Source organism: Juglans regia, chromosome 7, assembly GCF_001411555.2.
Source record: "Juglans regia cultivar Chandler chromosome 7, Walnut 2.0, whole genome shotgun sequence".
In the NCBI taxonomy this organism is placed as follows: Eukaryota; Viridiplantae; Streptophyta; class Magnoliopsida; order Fagales; family Juglandaceae; genus Juglans; species Juglans regia.
The window spans coordinates 114,610-135,425 of NC_049907.1; the positions used below are offsets into that span (position 1 = coordinate 114,610).

Sequence of the window (20,816 nt, forward strand, 5' to 3'; positions counted from 1 at the left end):
CATCTCAAGACAACAAACTGTAATGCACTTTCAACTGTAAAAAATCGTCATTTAAGACAGGATCTTCTTTGCAGGGTATGGGTGGGGACTAAGTATTTGGTCTTAAAATCTTTTTTTTTTTTTTTCCACTTTTGTGCTATAATTGTTGTAATAAGGTGTTTATTGGAGAACCTCAGTCCCTCTTCATATATCTCATTTTCCTTATCTAAATAATATTTGCTTGCTTAGGGAAAAAAAAATCGAGTTACTAAGTACGAATGTATGGTCTCTTATCAAAAGCTGCGAGAGGTGATCCAATTATCCATATTGGTATGCCGCTCAACAACGACGGTTCGGTACTGCATGTGCTAGTGTTGTTGAGTCCATGTTTGTTTGGTCGTTTTTTATATTTATTTTTATTTAATGAACATAAAGAAATCTTTCTCGTTTGTGTTGGATGATGTCCTTGAGAATAATGATAGGACTTAAGTTTGACTTTTATAAATAACTGTGCAGATCAGAGCAGAGCGGATACAAATTTGGTCCTCTCCACTGAAATGTTTGTGCATGACAGCGGGTGGTGCAGGTTGGTAGCCAGTGCCGAGCCAACAAGCCCAAAAAGGCACATGTGATTATGGGACCAACAGCCCTCACATGCAGTTTCTGCTGCTTCTTCTTTTTTTTCGTTTATTATTGCCATTAATTTTCGTTCGTGATCCGCGTGATTATGAAACATTACTGCTTCGTGAAAAATCTCTGCTTGAAATAGAGGTGTAATCGATCCGGTTTGATTTGATTTTAGATAAAATTTAAGATTGAATCGGTATGTACCAGTTTTGTATTTTTTAAAACCGATTACGTACCAGTTACCCTCCTAAACCGGTACTTTCGGTTTTACCGATTTCCGGTCCGATCCGATCCGATTTTCTGATTTTTTTAAAATGTAAGTTTCACAATTTGTCATTATAAATTTGTTTATAAAAAAAAACTAATTTAAAAAATATTATTTTATACTTTTATTATAAGTTATATATTAGTATTAGTTATAAACTATATATTTAATATTAACATTTTATGTAATAATTTATAAATTATAATAAAAAATTATTTCATATATAAATATATATAATTATATATAAAACTTTCACATAAAAAATTATAATTATACATAATATATAAAACTTATATATATTAATATATATATATAATATTTTGTATAAAACTTATATATATAATAATATAAATATTTTTTTTATATTTTTTTTTATTAACCAGTCCGGTTCGATCTGAAAAATCTTAAAACCAGAACCAGCCGATTTTCACATTCTAAGAACCGGTCCGGTCCGGTCCGGACCGGTTTTCCAGTTTTCTGATTTCAACTTACACCCCTAGCTTGGAAGATCATCAGGCGATAACATTAGCAGTACTGGGTAACGAGTAGTAATGACTTGAGGCTAAAGAGTCACGAGCAAGCATGCCATTCTTATGACAAAGATGGTATATATGACTGGGCCGTTTGTTGGTCATATAATTTAATATGGTTCAGTAACCTTGAAACGAGACAGTGATTTAATTATGATGTCCTCCTCATGATATTTCACGTTGGTATATGATGCCCTCTTTAAAAACTCCACGAATTTTGAAGATGATCGATGCCATTTATGAAATCACTATTTTTATTTATTTGAGTTTGACAATAGTGTATGGATTATATTTCCATTAATATTGCAGTTAATGTCAATGTAATGTTTGTGTAAAATCGTACTGGTCGAGGTAATCAATTTAACAATTTTTTTGGCGATAGTACGTACTAACCTATTCTCTGATCATTCATTGGCCCGAATCACGTGACTTCCTTCCATGCACATGCAATGTTTTTTTTTTTTTTTAGAACAAGAATTCCATTAATTAACAAAGCATTACAAACAATATTTTTCAACCCATATAACAGATTCAATGAACTCAGGAAAAGAACATTCCCATACACTGATATCATCAATATATATGCCATGAATTTTATGCCAACTTGTGTGCCCCAGCATTACTTATGCGTCGAACATGTTGAATGTTGCACTGGTGAAAGAGTTTCATTAAACCTTGTATCTTCTTGATCATATTTCCCATCATAGATCTTGAATAGGCTTCCAGTTCCTTACTCGAAATAGTATTAGCCATAATCAGTGAATCAATCTCTATCTCCAACTTTGGTATACCTCTATGTAGACATAATTGCAAACATCTAAGAATAGCCAACAGTTCAATCTCGAGTGCAGGGGCGGAACTACCTTATGGCTTGGGGGGGCTTTGGCCCCCCCAAAGTTTTTAAAATTTCATAAAAATTAAATTTTAGAAGGTGTTTTTATAAAGTAGACTATATAAAAATTAGTATTTGACCCCCCCAAAATTTTTTTTTTTAACTTAGCTCCCCCAAACTAGATTTTCTGGTTCCGCCCCTGCTCGAGTGGATCATTAGCTGCCATCTCTTTCTTAATAGCTGCTAGCAGGATATCCCCCTTCTCATCTGGAAGTAGAGCTCCCATTCCTGCTCTTTGTTGGTTAAAAAAAAAAAAAAAAGAGCACCATCAACATTTAGTATCAAAGATCCAAGTGGTGTAGCAATCCACTTGCCTTTACTCTTCTTGCCAATACCCTTCCCTTGATTAAGAAAGAAAACATTGAAGATTTGATTAAACGCCCTCATATGTTATGCTAGGCCCAGCAGGCAATGCACACATATGTTTGTATTGATTTTGTTTAAAAAAAAATAATAGTAAATGGCTGATGAGGTAGTGACATGTTTAGTACGTAATGGAGTGTGCGTTTTCCTTACGTAGGTTTAGCATTTTCCTTTTTATTTCTTCAAACAAACAATATATTCAAAAGAACAGAGTCTAATACAGAGAGCATAGAAAGCTATGGGGGGGTCAAACCCCATATGGGTCCAATACAAAGAGTTGTGGGTGACAGGATCTTGGGTGAGGTGCGCTATTACACAAGGATGAGTTAGCAGCACTTTAAGCAAGCTCATGTGCTTTATGGTTGGCACTTCGGGGGACATGAACAGATTTCCAATCTTTGAGAAATTTGAGATGATTTCTGCAATCTTCTATAATGGTGAGGATGGACCAGTCAACATCAATAGAGAGATCAATGAGAGCATTCTAAACCAGTAGTGAGTCACCTTTTAGAATAATAGACTGGGCTTTGAGCACCAGGGCTTCTTTAATCGCTAGCAAGGCAGCTTTTGCTTCACCATAAAGGGGAGAGGATGTGTGAATGCATTTGGCCCAAGACTTGAGTGAGGCTCCTTCAAAATTGTTGCAAATACCTATCATGATGGTTATGTTTTCTCGAATAGCAGCATCATAGTTTATCTTAATGAAATCAAGAGGGGGGATTGACCATAGCTTTGATTGGAGGATTTCAGGCTTTTTCAGCCAAGCTAGGGTGTGTTCTTTGGAAAGGCGGTTGACTTGGCACTACAATAGAAAGGCTCTTTTGGGATGAAAATTTTCATCACAAAAGATAGCCATTTCTTTTGGGAAGAAAAAAAGTCATCCCGAGCTCGTTCCAACAACACTATGCCAAAAGGTATATTGGGACGAAAATCACCATTTCGTTTCCAAAAACATCTTTTGAGATGAAATTGAAGGAAACCGTTCAAACACGTTTGAACGGAAATTTCTTGTCACGGTTGAAATTCGTGGTTGGGGACCTATCTTAGATGAGCAAGAGAAATCATGGGAGACTGTCTCCTATAATGACATTGTTTCTGAGTTCTATAGAGAGATCGGTGGTACCAACCCAGATGACGGAGGGGCATACAAAATCTCTGTCCGAGGAGTTTCGGTTGTATTTTCACAGGACGGACTCGCTGAGCATCTCAATATTCCTAGGCTGCCAGATGAATATCCGAACGTGGTGCCTAGAGAGTCTGATTCTTTATCTGAGGCGGAGACAGCTGAGGAGGAGGCACCAGTTTATACAAATGAGGTCGATACCCTTAATGATCATGAGGTGAGGGATTTAGTTGTTGGTCCAAATGCTCCCCCGTATGATTGGACGAAGAGCATCAAGTAAGCAGATCTATCTTCTTTCTTCAAGATCCTGAATTGATAATCGCCAACAATATTGACCATCAACAACACAAGACAGAGGTTGGCATTGACCGAATGAAATTTATGAAATGGGTCACTCGTGGTATTCCTATCGACCTGGTGGGGTATATATTCGATAGGATTCGATTAGAGTCCCGGTACATTTCAATAGATATATTGCCATTCGGGATTCTGATCACCCGATTTCTGCTATTTTCCGGTGTCGTGCTTGATGTTGCTGAGCATAAACGGGAGTCGATGAGACCGATCAATAGCACCACCCTCTCACGCAGCACGGGACACTCGAGACTGCGTCTTCGTGGACATGTTCTAGACCCGGTTGATCCTCAGAGAGATGCACAGCCAGGAGAACATGGAGTATCGGCCGCTGGGACATCCAGACAGACCGAGGCATCAGTACACAACGCTACTCGTGAGGACATGGCCGAGGTTGTGCGTGCAGCGATCAGCGGACATACATCAATGTTGATCGATGCAGTGCGTATGGAGGTTCGTTCTGCTGTGTCTGAGTTTCATACAAAGATTACTGGTACTATCTCTGAGTTACGTACGAAACTTGATGTCATGTCTGCTACTTAGGTCACCATCAATACTCGATTGACACAGATAGAGGAACGCTTAGCTGTAGTCGAGGAAGTGTGCAAAGAGTTGGGGTCTTATTACTTTCTATATTTTATTTATTTATTTATTTTGTTTTTAGAATAGACAATATTTAGTGTTTTGTAAATTCAGTATTTAGTTATGAATTAGTATTAGTTTATATTTTCTAAACTAATTATTGATTGATATTATTCCTATTATTTAATTGATAAATTTTTTATAATTACTAGTTAATATAAATATAATTCTCTAAAAAAAAAAACATATGATCGCCGTTCGACCATGCAAATAACGTTCGAATGCTGAATATTTTACGTTCGAACGGTAGATCAATTTTTTGCTATAATAATGTTACTTAACGTGCCAAATTGCACGTTCGAACAGTGCTGATTTATCATTCGAACGGTGAAATTGTACTTTCGAATGTAAAGCAGTTTCCCGCTATAATAGTTATACTTAATGCGTCAAAATGTACATTCGAACAATGCTGATTAATCATTCGAATGGTGAAAATTATATGTTCGAACGATAGAACAATTTCTCGCTATAATAATATTACTTAACGCGCCAAAATGTAATAGAACAATTTCTCGATATAATAATATTACTTAACGCGCCAAAATGTACGTTCGAACTGTTAAATTTAACTGTCCAAACGTTAAAACATTACATTCGAACGGTTTCATTATTATGGACAAAATATTTCATCCATAATTATCCCGTTCGAACGGTTTTATTCTTCCGTCATTTTTTTGGAGTGAAATATGAAATTCGTCCCTAAATCTCACTTTTTGAGACGATTTTCATTTCTGAGACGATTTTCATTTCGTTCCAAAAGAAAATCGTTCCAAAAAGTCTTTTTTGTTATAGTGTGGGTTGATGTGGAGCGGATCGGCTGACCTTGGTTTGCTTTGTTTCAGAACATTCAAATTTGGTCCATGGCTACCGATGCAAAGATTTGAAACTGATGGATTAAATCCTAGAGGAGATTGAGTGTGGTATTAGGGCCAATGATGATCTTAATCCAATTTTTAGATGGGTTGTGTAGAGAAGGGTTCAATATTGAGAGGCCAAGGAATCGACGACAAATAACATGAGAGTAGTAGCAGTTTAGAAAGGTGTGTTACAAGGTGTCAAAGAAGTTTAGCGCAACTTACAAGAAAGCACAATATAATTGCGTGAACACAACGGAGCCGCAATGGATTAGACGTTGCTACTCGAGGGACCAAAGAAAAGCATGACCATCGATCACTGGTCGTCGTGTTGAAGAAGTTGCCGGGAGACGACGTAGATTTGAAATGGGCTTCAATCTTTAGAGTCTCCACCCAAAAAAAAAGCTATATACATGTGGGAAGGGAAAACTCGGAAAGTGATATCCAAAGATGCTGATCCTCCCTAGCCTCCCACTCGCTTCAATTCATTGAAGCTTTGGCCTTTTGTCGGCAGCCTACGATTCCCAGATCGATAATCCCTGTCCCCTCCTTTTACTTCTAATTTGGTTACCGGTGAATGATCACGCTTAGACCCTACCTCTTATCTATTCTTGATTTAAAAGAAGGAAAAATAGAAATTACAGGCAGTTTATGTGATATTTTACAACTATTATTGATTGGATTAGTTAACCGGTGCAGATTTTATTCAAATGATTTTCAAACATGCGTATTACTAATGGGCCATCTACAACTTACTACTTGACGTGGCACCATCACATAGTATTAAAAATATATATATATATTCAACCCAAAAGGACAAATGGAAAATACAAAAAAAGAAAAATTGAAATTCTAAATTTTTTCTACCTTTTCATGTTTGTTTTTTATTTTTTTAATAAACCATGTGACATCAAACGTTAGTGCTACGTGAAGAGAATTATCTAAACGGTAAAGTTAGCATTATTCTTCAAACATATATACAATTTCATATTAAAGCTTCCTTTAAGAGAAACCCTAAGCTGCACTTAGTTCTGCTTGTGTGTGATCCGGTTTTTTTATTAAATTTTTGGCTTTTAATTTAACCTGATCCGTTAATTAGAATTTACTATATAATTATAGAATAAATATAGATAGAAATTACTATTGCGAGCATCCATTTTACACACATGATGTGGTATCATTTAAACCACATATCTCCTCAAGTGAGTGTTGAGAACAATCAATTAGAAGCAGTCACGCAGTGAGTATAAAGTATACACTGCTATAATGACTTCTCTCTAATATTATTCATAATAATATATTAGCCCCTTGTATGATAACCGTACTATATATGGTTTGGCAACGAACTATATTAAAAAAACGTGAAAACATGTACGTTGACAATAGTAAGGATCGAGGTAATTAACAATTCTGAAGTAGTGATGAATTAAACTTCGACGAGTCTTTAAACATTATCACTTATCAGTTATCAGTCTATGTATGTGGCCGAGATTTAGAAATTAAAATATATAGAAAAAGAGAGAGAGAAGCAACACGGTTAACTTACAAATTAATTTTATTATTATTATTATTATTATTTTTTTTTATCTTTTAATTGTTGCGTTATTAACCAATAGGACAGTGCTAGAGCCACTGATAAAAGATACGGAATTCGGTATGGACAGTCTAAATTCTTTTTAGAATCATTTGTGTTAATTTTTTTTATAAAGGAATTACTAGGGCCACCGACAGGTAGGGTTGAGAATTTAATCGATAAGTTCATTTTATATATTTTTTTTAACTTTTATTTTATATGTTTTTTTCCAAATATTTTTTAAATCACTTTAAACATTTAAAAAAAATATAAAAAAACTCATTAAAAAATACTTCCTTAACTATTAATTAAAAAAAATCAACTCGGTAGGAACTCTCGGTGGCCCAAACATTTTCCTTAACCAAAAACACTTAGAAGTATACTTTGTCTATAGACTTTATCGGTACACTTTAATGCGAGAGTATTATTTTCCTTAACTAATATTATGACCTATTGGTCTCGTTTAGATATTGAGTTAAGTTTTTTATGAATAGTAATAAGTTAATATAGTAGAATAAATTTTGTAGAGCACATTTAATATGATTTTAAATGTATTTGAATATTAATATGAGTTTAGATATATTTATGACAAGTTAAAATAGGTCCCGCGTGTAAAGAATTATTGAGTTGTAAAAAGGAGTATCATGTGTAAAGATGTTTTGAGTTGAATGATATTTAGTAATTTGAGAGTTAAGTATTTGAATGTTAGACTCAGGTTGTTTTTAGATAGTAAGGTAATCTTAAATATTCTGTAAATAATAATAAAATAACAAAAAATGATAGAATATTAAATAATAATAAAAAATAAGTAATAAATAATAATAAAATAATAAATAGTCACTACTCAAATTAGTCATCCTCAATATAAAATTAGATTGATTTGAACGGATCTCAATATTAGGGGTGGGCAGCGGGGCCCCGTTCCCCGCTGACCCGCCCCGTTCGCCCCGCCCCCGCACATGCGGGGCGGGGGATCCGGCCCGCTAAAGCGGGGTGCGGGGGGCCCCGCCCGCACCCCATGGATGATGCGGAGGCGAGGGACGGATGGGGCGAGGCCCCGCCCCGCTTGAGTTATATATATATATATATATATATATAATTAAAATTATATATATATAAAAAAAAACAAATAAGTAGAGTGAAACGGCGCCGTTTTGTTATAGACAAAACGGTGCCGTTTCACTTAGGTCTGGTAAGTGCCGCCCCTCAACTAACAGTGAAACGGCGCCGTTTCACTATTAGTTAAGGTCCCCCCCTTCCCCGCGTCTGCTTCCCATTTCTGCATATCACTCTCCTTCTCGAACTCTCCTCTCTCACTCTCTGTTCTCACTCTCCGTTCTCACTCTCCTCTGAGTCTCTCGCCAATCTCTCACACTCACTCTCTCTGACTCAGTCTCGCGCTCGCATCCACAAGCCTCTCTCTCTCTCAGTCGAATCTCCGTCTCGCACGAGCAGCACCACCGCTGCCACTTCTCCGTCTCCGTCTCTCACTGGGATTTCGCCGAGTGAGTTAGGGGTTCAATCCGAAACCCTAAATTGAGTTAGGGGTTTCAATTGAAACCCCTTAATTTTCAATTTAGGGGTTTCAATTGAAACCCCCTCAATTTACGGTTTTAGATTGAACCCCTAAATTGATTTAGGGGTTCAATCCGAAACCTTAAACTGAGTTAGGGGTTTCAATTGAAACCCCTTAATTTTCAATTTAGGGGTTTCAATTCGGATTGAACCCCTAAATTGATTTAGGGGTTCAATCCGAAACCCTAACTCAATTTTGGGGTTTCGGATTGAGGGGGTTTCAATCCGAAACCCCAATTTCTGTTTGGGGTTTCAATTGAAACCCCTAACTCAATTTAGGGGTTTGAATTGAAACCCCTAACTCAATTTAGGAGTTTATGTTTGGAATTATGTCGTACGTGATTGATAAGTGCATGTTTGGAATTATGTTGTATGTTGATTGATTTTTTTATTTTTTGTTGTGTTGTGGAATCAGGAATGTCTTCTCAAAGAGAGTTTACTGATAGCTCTCCCACCCCTACCAGTACCTCTGACCCAGAACCTAACCCTACTCCAACCCCTGGGAGTGGGAATACACCTTGCCCCGCCCCTAAGCCCACACAAAGTAAGAAACCTATTTCTGTAGTTTGGTCTCATTTTACCAAACTAGAGGGTGGTGAACCCAATAACCCACAAGCTAAATGTAATTATTGTGGGAAAATATATGGATGTCACTATAGGAAACATGGTACATCCCAGTTAAAGGCCCATTTAGAGGAACAATGCAAGAAGAGTCCAATATTAAGATCCTTAGTGGAGAAGGGTCAATCAAGACTAGAAATTGGACTGAAAAAAATGGCAGATGGGAGTAGTGGGGATTCAACATTGAAGGGGTTCACAAAGTATAATGTTGATGAGTGTAGAAGGAAGTTAGCTCGTATGGTTGTCATAGACGAGCTACCTTTTCAGTTTGTGGATGGGAGAGGGTTCCAAGAATTTGTCCAAGAATTGGAACCTAGATTTATGCTTCCTTCTCGCCACATTGTGGCAAAAGATATTAAAAAGATGTACTGGAAAGATAAAGATGTTTTGAGGGGCCAATTGGCGGGTTTGGTAGTTTGTCTCACTACCGATACTTGGACTTCAGTCCAAAATTTTAATTATATGTCTTTGACTGTCCATTTCATTGATTCTGACTGGATTCTCCATAAAAAGATTATCAAGTTTTATCAAATAACTGATCACAAGGGTGAGACAATTGGGAAGGCCTTAGAGACCTCAATCAAGGAGTGGGGGTTGAGTAGGGTTTTGACAGTTTCGGTTGACAATGCCTCGTCTAATGATGTCGCCTTGGGATATCTGAAGACTTATCTTAAAGAGGCAAATAAGACATTCTTGGGTGGTGAATATTTGCATGTTAGATGTTCTGCACATATCTTGAATCTAATTGTGACTGAGGGGTTAAAAGATGTTGATAACTCGGTTGCACAAGTTAGATTGGCTGTGAAATTTGTGAGGTCTTCTCCTTCTAGATTAGAGAAATTCAAAATTGCTGCGAAGAGTGTGGGCATAACATCAAAGAGGGGTCTTTGTACTGATGTTCCCAACAGATGGAACTCAACCTTCTTGATGTTGGAGGCGGCCCAATAATATAAAAAAGCCTTTCAATTATTGGGTGATGAAGACATTCAATATGTCAAATACTTTGATGAGCACTGGAGTTTAGGATTGCCTAATGATGATGATTGGGAGGTAGTTGCTACATTTGTTGATTTTCTCGGGCTGTTTTATGAAGTCACGTTGAAGTTATCTGCTTCTTTGCACATTACATGCTATGAATTTTGTCAACAAATATGTAGGGTGAAAGAAGAATTAGACGACATGTGTAGGGGTTCCAATCTAAGGATGAGGGGGATGGCATTGACCATGAGGGTCAAATTTGACAAGTATTGGGGAGATTTGACTAGACTCAATATTTTGTTATATGTGGCTACTATTCTTGATCCCCGTCTAAAAATTTCTGGCATGTTATATGGTTTGGGACTTGCGTATGATCAGGCTTGGACTGATCTTATTGGTGAGATGGCCCGCGATACCCTTCATAGATTTTATGATGAGTTTAATGCAATTAAGGGTGGTACTACATCTACTACACCTACACATATCCCAACACCTCCTCCAGACACCGGGGCAACAAAGAAGCGTAGATTGGCATGGACGAAAACCCTCGCACATAATCCCACACTAGTCCATCAATCTACGGAGGTGGTTTCAGAGTTAGACAGTTATTTGTCAACGGATCTTATTCAAGATGATGATGATTTTGACATTTTAGGATGGTGGAAGGTATCATCAAAGAAATATCCCATCCTTTCTGAGATTGCCCGTTGTGTATTGGCCATCCCTATTAGCACCGTTGCCTCGGAGTCTGCCTTTAGTACCGGAGGGCGCATATTAGATCCTTTCCGTAGTTCATTGTCTCCTACAACTGTGGAGGCATTGATATGCACACAGAGTTGGACAATGGGAAATGATATTTATGTTCCGGATGTGTTAGATTTTTAAGAGACCGACGAAGAGGGTGGTGATCAGTCTGGATCTGGACCATCTGGTAATTATTGTTTTTATTTTATTATTTTGATTTATTTATATTCATTTCAATTTCATCACTATTTATTTATATTCATTTCAATTTCATCAGTATTAATTTTAGTATTGATTGTTGTAGCAACACATGAGACGACTCAGACGATGTCTACCTCCACTGTTATATGAACATGTGCTCAAGGCTCAAGCCTCAAGACTACCCATCCGGCCGCCCCAAATGTCACAGTCAAAGACCCAAACCGCTCGCATCTTTTTTTTGATTATTAATTTCGTAGATTTTTGAATTTTGAATTAGTCTATCAGATGTATGTATTATATATTTTATTTTTAATTTTATAATGTTGATACAATGTCCCTTGGACACTTTTATTTGTAATTGTTTAGACAGTTAGACTTTCCATTTTATTTTTGTAATAGCTTAGTTATTATTATTATTTATTAGTTTATTAGGTAGTAAACTTGTAGTCTATACTCTATAGTAGGTATTTCATTAGTCTTAATTATATAAAATTGTGTGTTTTTTTTTTTAACTCTTGCATTTTTTAAAAAATGCAAAATATATTTTTATGGGCCTAAAATGGCCCAGAAGCTGTTTCTGGGCCATTTTCGGCCCATTACAGCATTTTCTGGGCCAAAAAAGGCCCAAAAACCACTTCTGGGCCTTAGGCCCAGTAGTGCCGCGGGGGTGCGGACGGAGGACCCCCTCCACCCGCACCCCGTCAACCGAGACGGGGTCCCCCGCCCCCGCACTCCGGGGGCGGGGGGCGGATGAATATATTCACCCCCCGCCCATGCGGGGGCGGGGGGCGGGGTGGGGGCTACCCCGCCCCGTATGGGGCGGGTAGCACCCCTACTCAATATATTTTAACATCAAAACGGGACCTTAATTAATCTTTTGAGAGCTTGAAGAATGTACATAGTACGATAGACAAAAACGATTGCAAGAAACCAAGACCAGGCCGGTTTGTCTGTTTGGTCTTTTTTTTATTAGTGAAATTAATTAAGACTATGCAGGTTTGGGTATTAAAAATATTTTATTTCAACTCTTTTTTTTTTAATATTTTTAAATTTTTATATAAAATATAATAAATAATTTAATTTTTTTAAAATTTTAAAATAATAATGATATTAAAAAAAATATTTTAATAATATTTTATTTAAATTTTATTTAAAATCATCTCATTTTATCTCAGTATCTAAATCTATCTCAGTATCTAAATCGTAGTTAAGACTATCAAAATTCTCAGTATTTTTTTATATTCCACGAGAAAAGGCACAGCTGTAAACATCTCAGTCACGGGTTTCACCCAGGCTCAATAAAGGCAACCGCACAGGATAATAGTAGTAGTAATAAATGAGAAAGGTAAACCGAAAAGAAAACTGGAAACCAATTATATAATTAAGTGGACCCCTCACATGATGTATATCCTAGTTGATCATGTTTTTTCGTTCTGATCAGCGGTACTAGATCGTTTGACACAGACTTCTAATTTGTGCTGGCAATAAACGTAGACGAGATTCCAAACGTGCCCTCGAGTGTCACACAACCTTAAAAAAGCCCGGCAAACACTCTTCTTTGCAAGAACAGGGTCTCTCTGTCTGTCTGTCTCTCTCTCTCTCTCTCTCTCTCTCTCTCTCTTTCCACAAACAGCCCACATTTCCAGGTTTTATCAGATGTGGACTCCCATATTTAGGCTCCAGGATTTGATGGGGGAAGATCTTCTTGTAATGAATGCTTTCTGATCATTAATGCTCTATACAGAAAGAAAGTTTCCTAATGCAGCTACAAGGTTATTAGATAAATAGTCGCTACGGACTTAGGCAGGTACTATTTGTGGATTGCGTTTTTTGTTTCCTCCGATTTCTTTTATAGGATTTCAGTGGTAGAGAGATTGGAATAGAGGGTAGCTAGTAGCCATGGTGAAGCTTTTGTGGGTTGGGATTGTAATCGGAACTTTTTTTTGCAACTGGGTGGATGGGTTTGAGGGGTATAACTATAATCTCAATGAAACAGCAATGTCTCTGTTTGAAACGGAGGCTTATGGAGTCTCGAAAGCTACGAAAGTTCCTAATGCTTTGATGGTAGGACTTACCCTCATTCAAGGTGCTGGTGCAAAAGGAGCAGGTAGATTTTTCTTTTTGCTATTAGTATTGCATATTTTCTTTTTCTTGTTTGTATTCTGATATCCCACCCTTTTCCTTAAATTACATTACAAATCTGGTAGTGTGCTTGAATTAGATGTGGACATTTATTTTTATGTGTTTTAATTTCCCACGTGTACCGTCTACTGAAATTATACTGGCTACCGGTGATCTTTATACAAATACATTATTATCTATTCGTTATGACTTATGCCTAACTTTATTCAGAACAGCCTCTTCTTTTTTAATCCTGCAGTCTCATCGATCACTGGGCCTTCTGTTTACATGTCATTCTCTGCCATCCAACCATTTTTCCCAATGTTTTCTGGCTGCTCTGGGTGAAATATATATGTACTGTAAATTTATCATAATGCGGTTATCATTGTTGCTTGTATGGACATTTAAGTTAAGCTATGTTAATTGTTCAATTCGAGTATTTGACGAGGTTATCAACCTTCCCATCTCTCTTCCCCGCACACAGACACACACCCAGTCACACACACAGAAGTATCTATCTTTAGATAGTTCTCAATCCCCTACAGGCTATCTTAATTGTAATTGTTATCCCTTTTCGAATTCATCCGTAAAGAGTACTCATGATACTTATTATTGCCTGTTAAGATCTTTCTCTCATTTTTACGTAATATACTCGTGATATTTTCATTCTCACAGTCTGTTTGGATGGAACATTACCTGGATACCATTGGCATCGTGGGCATGGGTCAGGAGCAAATAGTTGGCTTATTCAATTAGAGGTTTGTGGGATAGACTTGAAATGGCATAATTTCATACATTATGTAGAGTTGTTGCTTCATATTCCTTGACTAAGATAAATCTATATGTTCTCATATGTTTCTCCCTTGGAATCTTCACTATAAGAATATATTAAAATCTGGTCAATATAAGCATTTGGTTAATGTAAGCACAACTATCACGCAATTTTACTGCTTCTGTAACAATTTTTATTTGTGTTTCACTGTTTCTTCTTCTTGGTATTTTAGTTCTCATACAGCTATTGTGTATACTTCTGGCTATTCAATGGTTTTAGAAAAGTAAGATATCTCATCTTTAAAACACGAAGATTCCTCATTCCTTAAATATTTCAGCTCTATATGTTGCTTGTTGTATCTCTAATATGGTTCAAGGCCTTTCACAGTACCAATATCATGTTCTGACTGAAATTTCTCAGATGACAGCTCTCTGACTCTCTAAGATTTACTGTCTTTTTAACATTATTTTGTTGTTCTTGCTGCTGTTGTTATTGTTATCATCATCACTATCAGTAGTCGATTATCCCAGTTTTTGGTTAGTATGATCGCAACACCTTATTCAAATATTCTTAATTGAGGGCTTAGCTTATTCAAATATCTTGTGGCAGGGAGGTGGATGGTGTAATAACATTAGAACTTGTGTTTACCGGAAAAAAACTCGACGTGGATCCTCAACATACATGGAAAAGGAGATAGCATTTACAGGGATATTGAGCAATAAAGCTGAAGAAAATCCTGGTTTCCTCTCGAAACTTGAGAATATCATGAACTGAGTCTGCCTTTCTCTGTTCTGCTTTTTCTACCTGATCTTGATCGTTATCTTGTCCTTCTGAGGTTTCAGGTTTTTTCAACTGGAACAGAGTAAAACTTCGTTACTGTGATGGTGCATCTTTTGCTGGGGATGGTGAGAATAAGGTTGGTAGGAGTAATGTTTTCAATTTAATGTTTCCATGAAATATCACATCTAATTCTCTGTCATGAATATATTATTTATGAAACAATCCTTCGATATTGGGGCAATTTGTATGAGGGTACTCCATGAACCTTTCTAACATTTTTTTTTCACGATTAATATAGTGTTCCTTCATCCTATATCAGTAAAATAGCGATAGCTACAGAAACACACAAGTTATGTTTTCATAAAAATGAGACTAGAAGAAAGAGAACAGTGATCATTGTTATGCTAATTTACCCATCGATGTGATCAAATGGATTGACAATCTAAATGACTTGATTGAAAATAAATATGTGCATCTAAAAGTGCAGTGTTGAACCCTAATTCTTTTTATTTATCTGTGTTCAACATCTGTTAACATAGAGCATTCTGCTTGGTAGGCTGCACAGCTGCAATTTAGGGGACAACGAATATGGTTGGCTGCAATGGAAGAGTTACTGTCAAAGGGAATGCACTCTGCTAACCAGGTTTAGTATTCATCATTATTTTGCTTTCTTTTAACTCCCTTTTCCTTCACGATATCTTTTCTCATTTAATGATTAGTGCTCCAGGCTCTTCTTTCTGGGTGCTCTGCTGGGGGTCTGGCATCTATTTTACACTGTGATGAGTTTCGAGGTTTATTTCCAAAAACTACTAAAGTGAAATGCCTAAGTGATGCTGGAATGTTTCTTGATGTGTAAATACTTTCCCTTCATGCTTCTGTAGTTCCAGCAATAATGCTATATAGGCTTGTTCCTTAATTTAGTTATTAATACATTCAACTTTTATTGATGGTCCTGCAGGGCTGACGTATCTGGTGGGCGCACCCTCAGGAACTTTTTTGGTGGTGTAGTGGGCTTACAGGTACTGTGTTGATTTTAAACTATGTGACTTTGCATCTTCTACATATTTCCATAGTTCAAACTTCATTCCTAATTGACATGTGGATCAATGACTGGAGAACAAGCTCTTCATTAATAAAGTTTGAAATTGGAAAGACAGGTCTAACATTCAAAATTAGCCCACTATTAGACATGGATTTTATCACTCGATGTTCATTGAGTGAATATGAGAGTCTCTGCATGCAGTGACATAAGGAAAGCCCAAGCCACATCTGGGCTTCTACTCCAAAAGAACTAGTCATTGCTATTATTGGAACTTCGCTGGAATCACTATAGTTTTATAACTATCTACAACTCCTCCCATGCAATGTGGGGTCCCATTCATCAAGTGATCATTCATTACCCCCCAAAGATATGGAGTGTTAGGCTTTCCTGGGTCGTTACATTTCAAACATATATCATACTTACTCAATAATCTAGGAAGAGTTATCGTCATACTTCTTGCCAATAAAGCAATCATTACCAAGCTTTATTGATGATTTGTAGTGGACACAACTGTCTTTCTTTCAATTGTCTTTGTCGTGACCACTATCTGTTGATTATCTCAATAAGAAATTATAGTATGGTGGCCTGCATTGTGTGCTAAATTTTTTTTGGAAGATGTACTGTGTTTCTGTCAAACATGATAACTAGGCTGTAAACATTATGTTATACTTCAGATGAAAATTCATGCCATGCATTCCAAGTCAGTGCCTAATGGCATTAGTGTCTGTCTTAGAGAATGAAGGTCAAATGTGTTAGAATATTATTATAGAATATTACCATACTTAGAATATATTCATAATATTCTAGTGTGTGTCGTAATATGACTTATTCTCTACCATATTTGGTTTATTGTGTAAATCAATCAATATCAATTAGTATCATTGATTGATTGTATTTCTATTATTTCTCTAGTCCCATTCCCCTATAAATAGGGATATATGTTATGTATTCAGACATTTCATTATAACAAAGATGTCGCCCTCAAAGCCTCTTTCCCTCTTTCTCTCTTCTCCATCTTCTTTTATATTATATTTTATTTTCTGCATGGTATCAGAGCCCTTGGCTAACACCAAGCTCGATTCTGTGGACCACCCCTTTCTTTCCAATGTGTTCTTCTCGACTACATGTTAGCTACTGTGTTTTCCTTATTGTTGTCGGCATTTTGGTGTTTCCAGCGTCCCTTTTCCAGCAAACTTGTTGTCGGTTCGGTGATTTCCAACCATTCATCGCCCCTTGTTCTAAAACCAAATTTAAGAATTAAGTTTGCATGGTACAGATCATCCAATCTATGAGAGACCGATCTCATACGCCGTCACATCCATGCAAGTGGAGTATCGTTATTAGTTGTGAGTCTTCTTCTTCTTTAATTGGGTTTTGGCCTTCTAATTTTGGTCCTTGACCATGGCCACAGCTCCAAATTTGATACTTCAGTTGCCATGTCCCCAACACCATTTTCATCATCTCAACGGCGATCAATTAATGGATATAAAGACTACACTCAAATTCCAAACTTAAGACTTCAAAATTCTTCATCCTGAGTTTGAGGGGGGATGTTAGAATATTATTATAGAATATTACCATGCTCATAATATATTCATAATATTCTAGCGTGTATGGTAATATGACTTATTTTCTACCATATTTGGTTTATTGTGTAAATCAATCAATATCAATTAATATCATTGATTGATTGTATTTCTATTATTTCTCTAGTCCCATTCCCTCTTTCTCTCTTCTCCATCTTCTTTTATATTATATTTTATTTTCTACAAAAATGTACTATTTGACTAATCTTTCTCATGCAAGCTTGGAACATGTGACATCACTGTAATGCATGCTTAATTTGTATAATTATTACAGGGAGTGCGGAATAATCTGCCACAAATATGCACTGACAACCTTGATCCAACTTCGGTAATCTCTCTTGATTTTCTCAGGCATATGGCTCATTTGAAAGGATTAGAAGAATCTTGGTGTTTACTCATACTAACTTCACTATTCTTTCCCCCTTTTCCCTTCTCAGTGCTTCTTCCCTCAGAACTTAATTGGAAACACTAATACCCCACTTTTTATTCTCAATACAGCATATGATTCATGGCAGGTAATTCGTCATTTATAATGATACTGTTGTTTCATCTGAATATACCTAATACATAAATGATGTTTCACTTCTAGTAGCAATGGAAGGTCTTCAGTTTTTGCAAACTACATGAATTAATTGACAAAGGTTTCACTTGAAATCAGGTCCAATCAAGTTTAGCTCCACCATCTGCGGATCCCTCAGGCTATTGGCATGACTGTAGATTAAATCATGAAAAATGTACTCCAGCCCAGATCCTATTTCTGCAAGGTGATTCCATATATGAGAAATCACTAGCTTGAGCTCCTGGTTTCATATTGGATTGGAAACATGATCACTAAATTTAATATTCTTACTCAATCATTTCTTTGTTTCATTGAGCAGGGTTCCGGAATGAAATGCTGATGGCAATAAAACACTTTTCAAATTCTAAACAAAATGGGTTGTTTATAAATTCATGTTTTGCTCACTGCCAAACAGAGAGGCAGGATACGTGGTTTTCTGTTAATTCTCCAGTTATGGGAAAGAAGGTATATCTGGCTCAACTGATTATATTTAGCTTTGTCACAGCATTGCCATAAACCTCCAGCAATAATTTGTCTCCTGACCATTTAATTTGGGTGGACATATGAGTTAGTGCACATACACACTTGGATGTTCTTCGTTATATAAAGAGGTCCACAATGTTTGACATAATAATCTATTTTCAAGCATTTTATAGGTAGTGTTGGAAGAATCACAATGCCCGAATTACATTTACCTTGCCAAGACTCCCTAGATGTCTTGATGCTTGTGGCAGGGAACTCATCCTTAAGAAAATAAATGAAATGCCTTTATGCTTCAATAGCCTTAAGACCTGTTTTCTTAATAATCTTATTATACTGCTTATAAAAAGAATGTCAATAACCGAGATTTAGAAATGAGAGTAATCATACTCGACGTCCTTAAGAGGCAATGGGAAACGATGCATCATTTCTGTTAGTAAAGTATCAATAGCAAAGGTGCGACTTCTTTATGAACCTGGCATTTATGGCATGGAAGGATTGCTCACAGTTTTAGAAGCCAAGTTCGGGCTGATAATGTTTAGAGTTTTATATATGAACACATGTCCATGCATTATCTCAAAATCACTTGCATAACTATTGTCAAGAAACCCGAAAAACTTGAACTGCTTTCCCTGTGCCTCTCACGTGGGTTCGTTAATCTTTTATAGGCTTACTATATAAAAGTCACTCCCGATTTGGTTATGCTTGCTGGTAGTAAGACCTTATACTTTGCTACCTGTTCCTCTGTTCTAGTACATGGATTTATGATATACACGAGTTTTGAAGTTCCTAAAATTATATTATGCCAACATGTAGGCGATTGCACTGGCTGTGGGAGATTGGTATTACAACCGAGAAAGCGTGAAAGCCATTGACTGTCCTTACCCTTGTGACAAGAGTTGCCACCATCTGGTTTTCAGATGAGCCAAGTTTTACTGATCGGTAGACTCACGTGGTGATTTTCTCGGGGAACCATTTATTTCCATTTGATATTTGAAAGAACTCAGCAACTAAATTGAATTTGTTAGATGAACAAAATGGAGAAGAAAAAATAAAGGTTTCTAAGAAGTGCAAATATATTCAATGCCTTGTTCAGTGATGCACAATGTCATGATAAATGGAGTTTATATTACCAGTTTAGTTGTCCTTGTAATATTTAATTTTCAAAGTGCCATTTGAGGCTGCATATGCTTATGCTACTGGCGTTGCTCAATCCATGTCCTTAACTGATCAATTGTTTGCCTAAAGTATTGGACTTATTGATTCAGAAGTGGGTTATTGCCAACTTCTGTTATAAGCCGAGATTCAGATAAAGGAAAATTGCTCACTTCGAGGGTGAGAGCCTCCAGAGAATGAAACAAAGTGTATTCTGTTTGTATTGATTTCTTTTGATAAGTGGAGACACCTCCATACACAGACGCTATATGCTGTAAATCTGTAACTAACTTGAGATAAAGATAAAGCTACCTAGCAACGCAAATGACAGATAACAGTCCCTTATAAATGGGCTCACATAACTACTATGGGCCAGGCCCTTACTCCTTGAACATTTGATCATAAATTTTGTATAATGGAAATTCTACTGAAATGTATCCGGCCCAAAGGCCCACCCAAAATTGACCTTTGTTTATTTTCCTTCATGTATTGTGCCCTTCGTCTCTCTCTTCAAGCCGACACCCAAATGCACTTTAGGACTCCCTGGTAGTCATCCGCGTTCTTGAGCTGCAGTATAACAGATTTCCCCCCTTAAAACTTACCCGCAAGGTGTGGAAATGATTCCTTCAACTTGTAGTAATTTTCCCAAGTAGCATCCTCTTTGCCTTGTCCTTGCCATTTTACTAAAATTTCCACCACTGGCCGGTTGTTTACGGGTCGAATCCGTCGATTCAAGATCTCTACCGGTTCGGGTTGAAGAATTCCATGCTGATTCACTGGGGGTAAAATGGTTGATACCAAGTTTTGCTCTCCAACTCTTTTCTTAAGCTGAGAAATGTGGAATACGGGGTGGATGTGAGATGTGTCGGGCAGTTTCAGCTTGTACGCGACTTCGCCCACTCTAGCCTCTACCTGAAACGGACCATAGAAGTGAGGAGCAAGCTTCAAATCATGGCGTTGGGCTACTGAAACCTGTCGGTAAGGTTGTAATCTCAGAAAT

General features: G+C 36.9%; 1 protein-coding gene across 2 annotated transcripts; it reads left to right on the forward strand.

Annotated features, from left to right (window-relative positions):
- The first annotated feature begins 12,904 nt into the window (after positions 1-12,904).
- LOC108980844 (pectin acetylesterase 12-like) lies at positions 12,905-19,978 on the forward strand. Of its 2 annotated transcripts, XM_018951960.2 has the most exons (13): positions 12,905-13,128; positions 13,318-13,428; positions 14,118-14,200; positions 14,824-14,953; positions 15,057-15,130; positions 15,551-15,637; positions 15,722-15,846; positions 15,953-16,013; positions 17,897-17,950; positions 18,060-18,137; positions 18,281-18,386; positions 18,501-18,646; positions 19,478-19,978. In XM_018951960.2, the coding sequence occupies exons 2-13, from the start codon at positions 13,320-13,322 to the stop codon at positions 19,583-19,585; spliced, it is 1,161 nt and encodes a 386-aa protein (XP_018807505.1). In that variant the 5' UTR covers positions 12,905-13,128; positions 13,318-13,319; the 3' UTR covers positions 19,586-19,978. The 2 variants fall into 2 exon arrangements, with proteins under 2 accessions (XP_018807505.1, XP_018807444.1); XM_018951899.2 differs by having other exon boundaries at positions 12,905-13,428.
- The last annotated feature ends 838 nt before the right edge of the window (positions 19,979-20,816 follow it).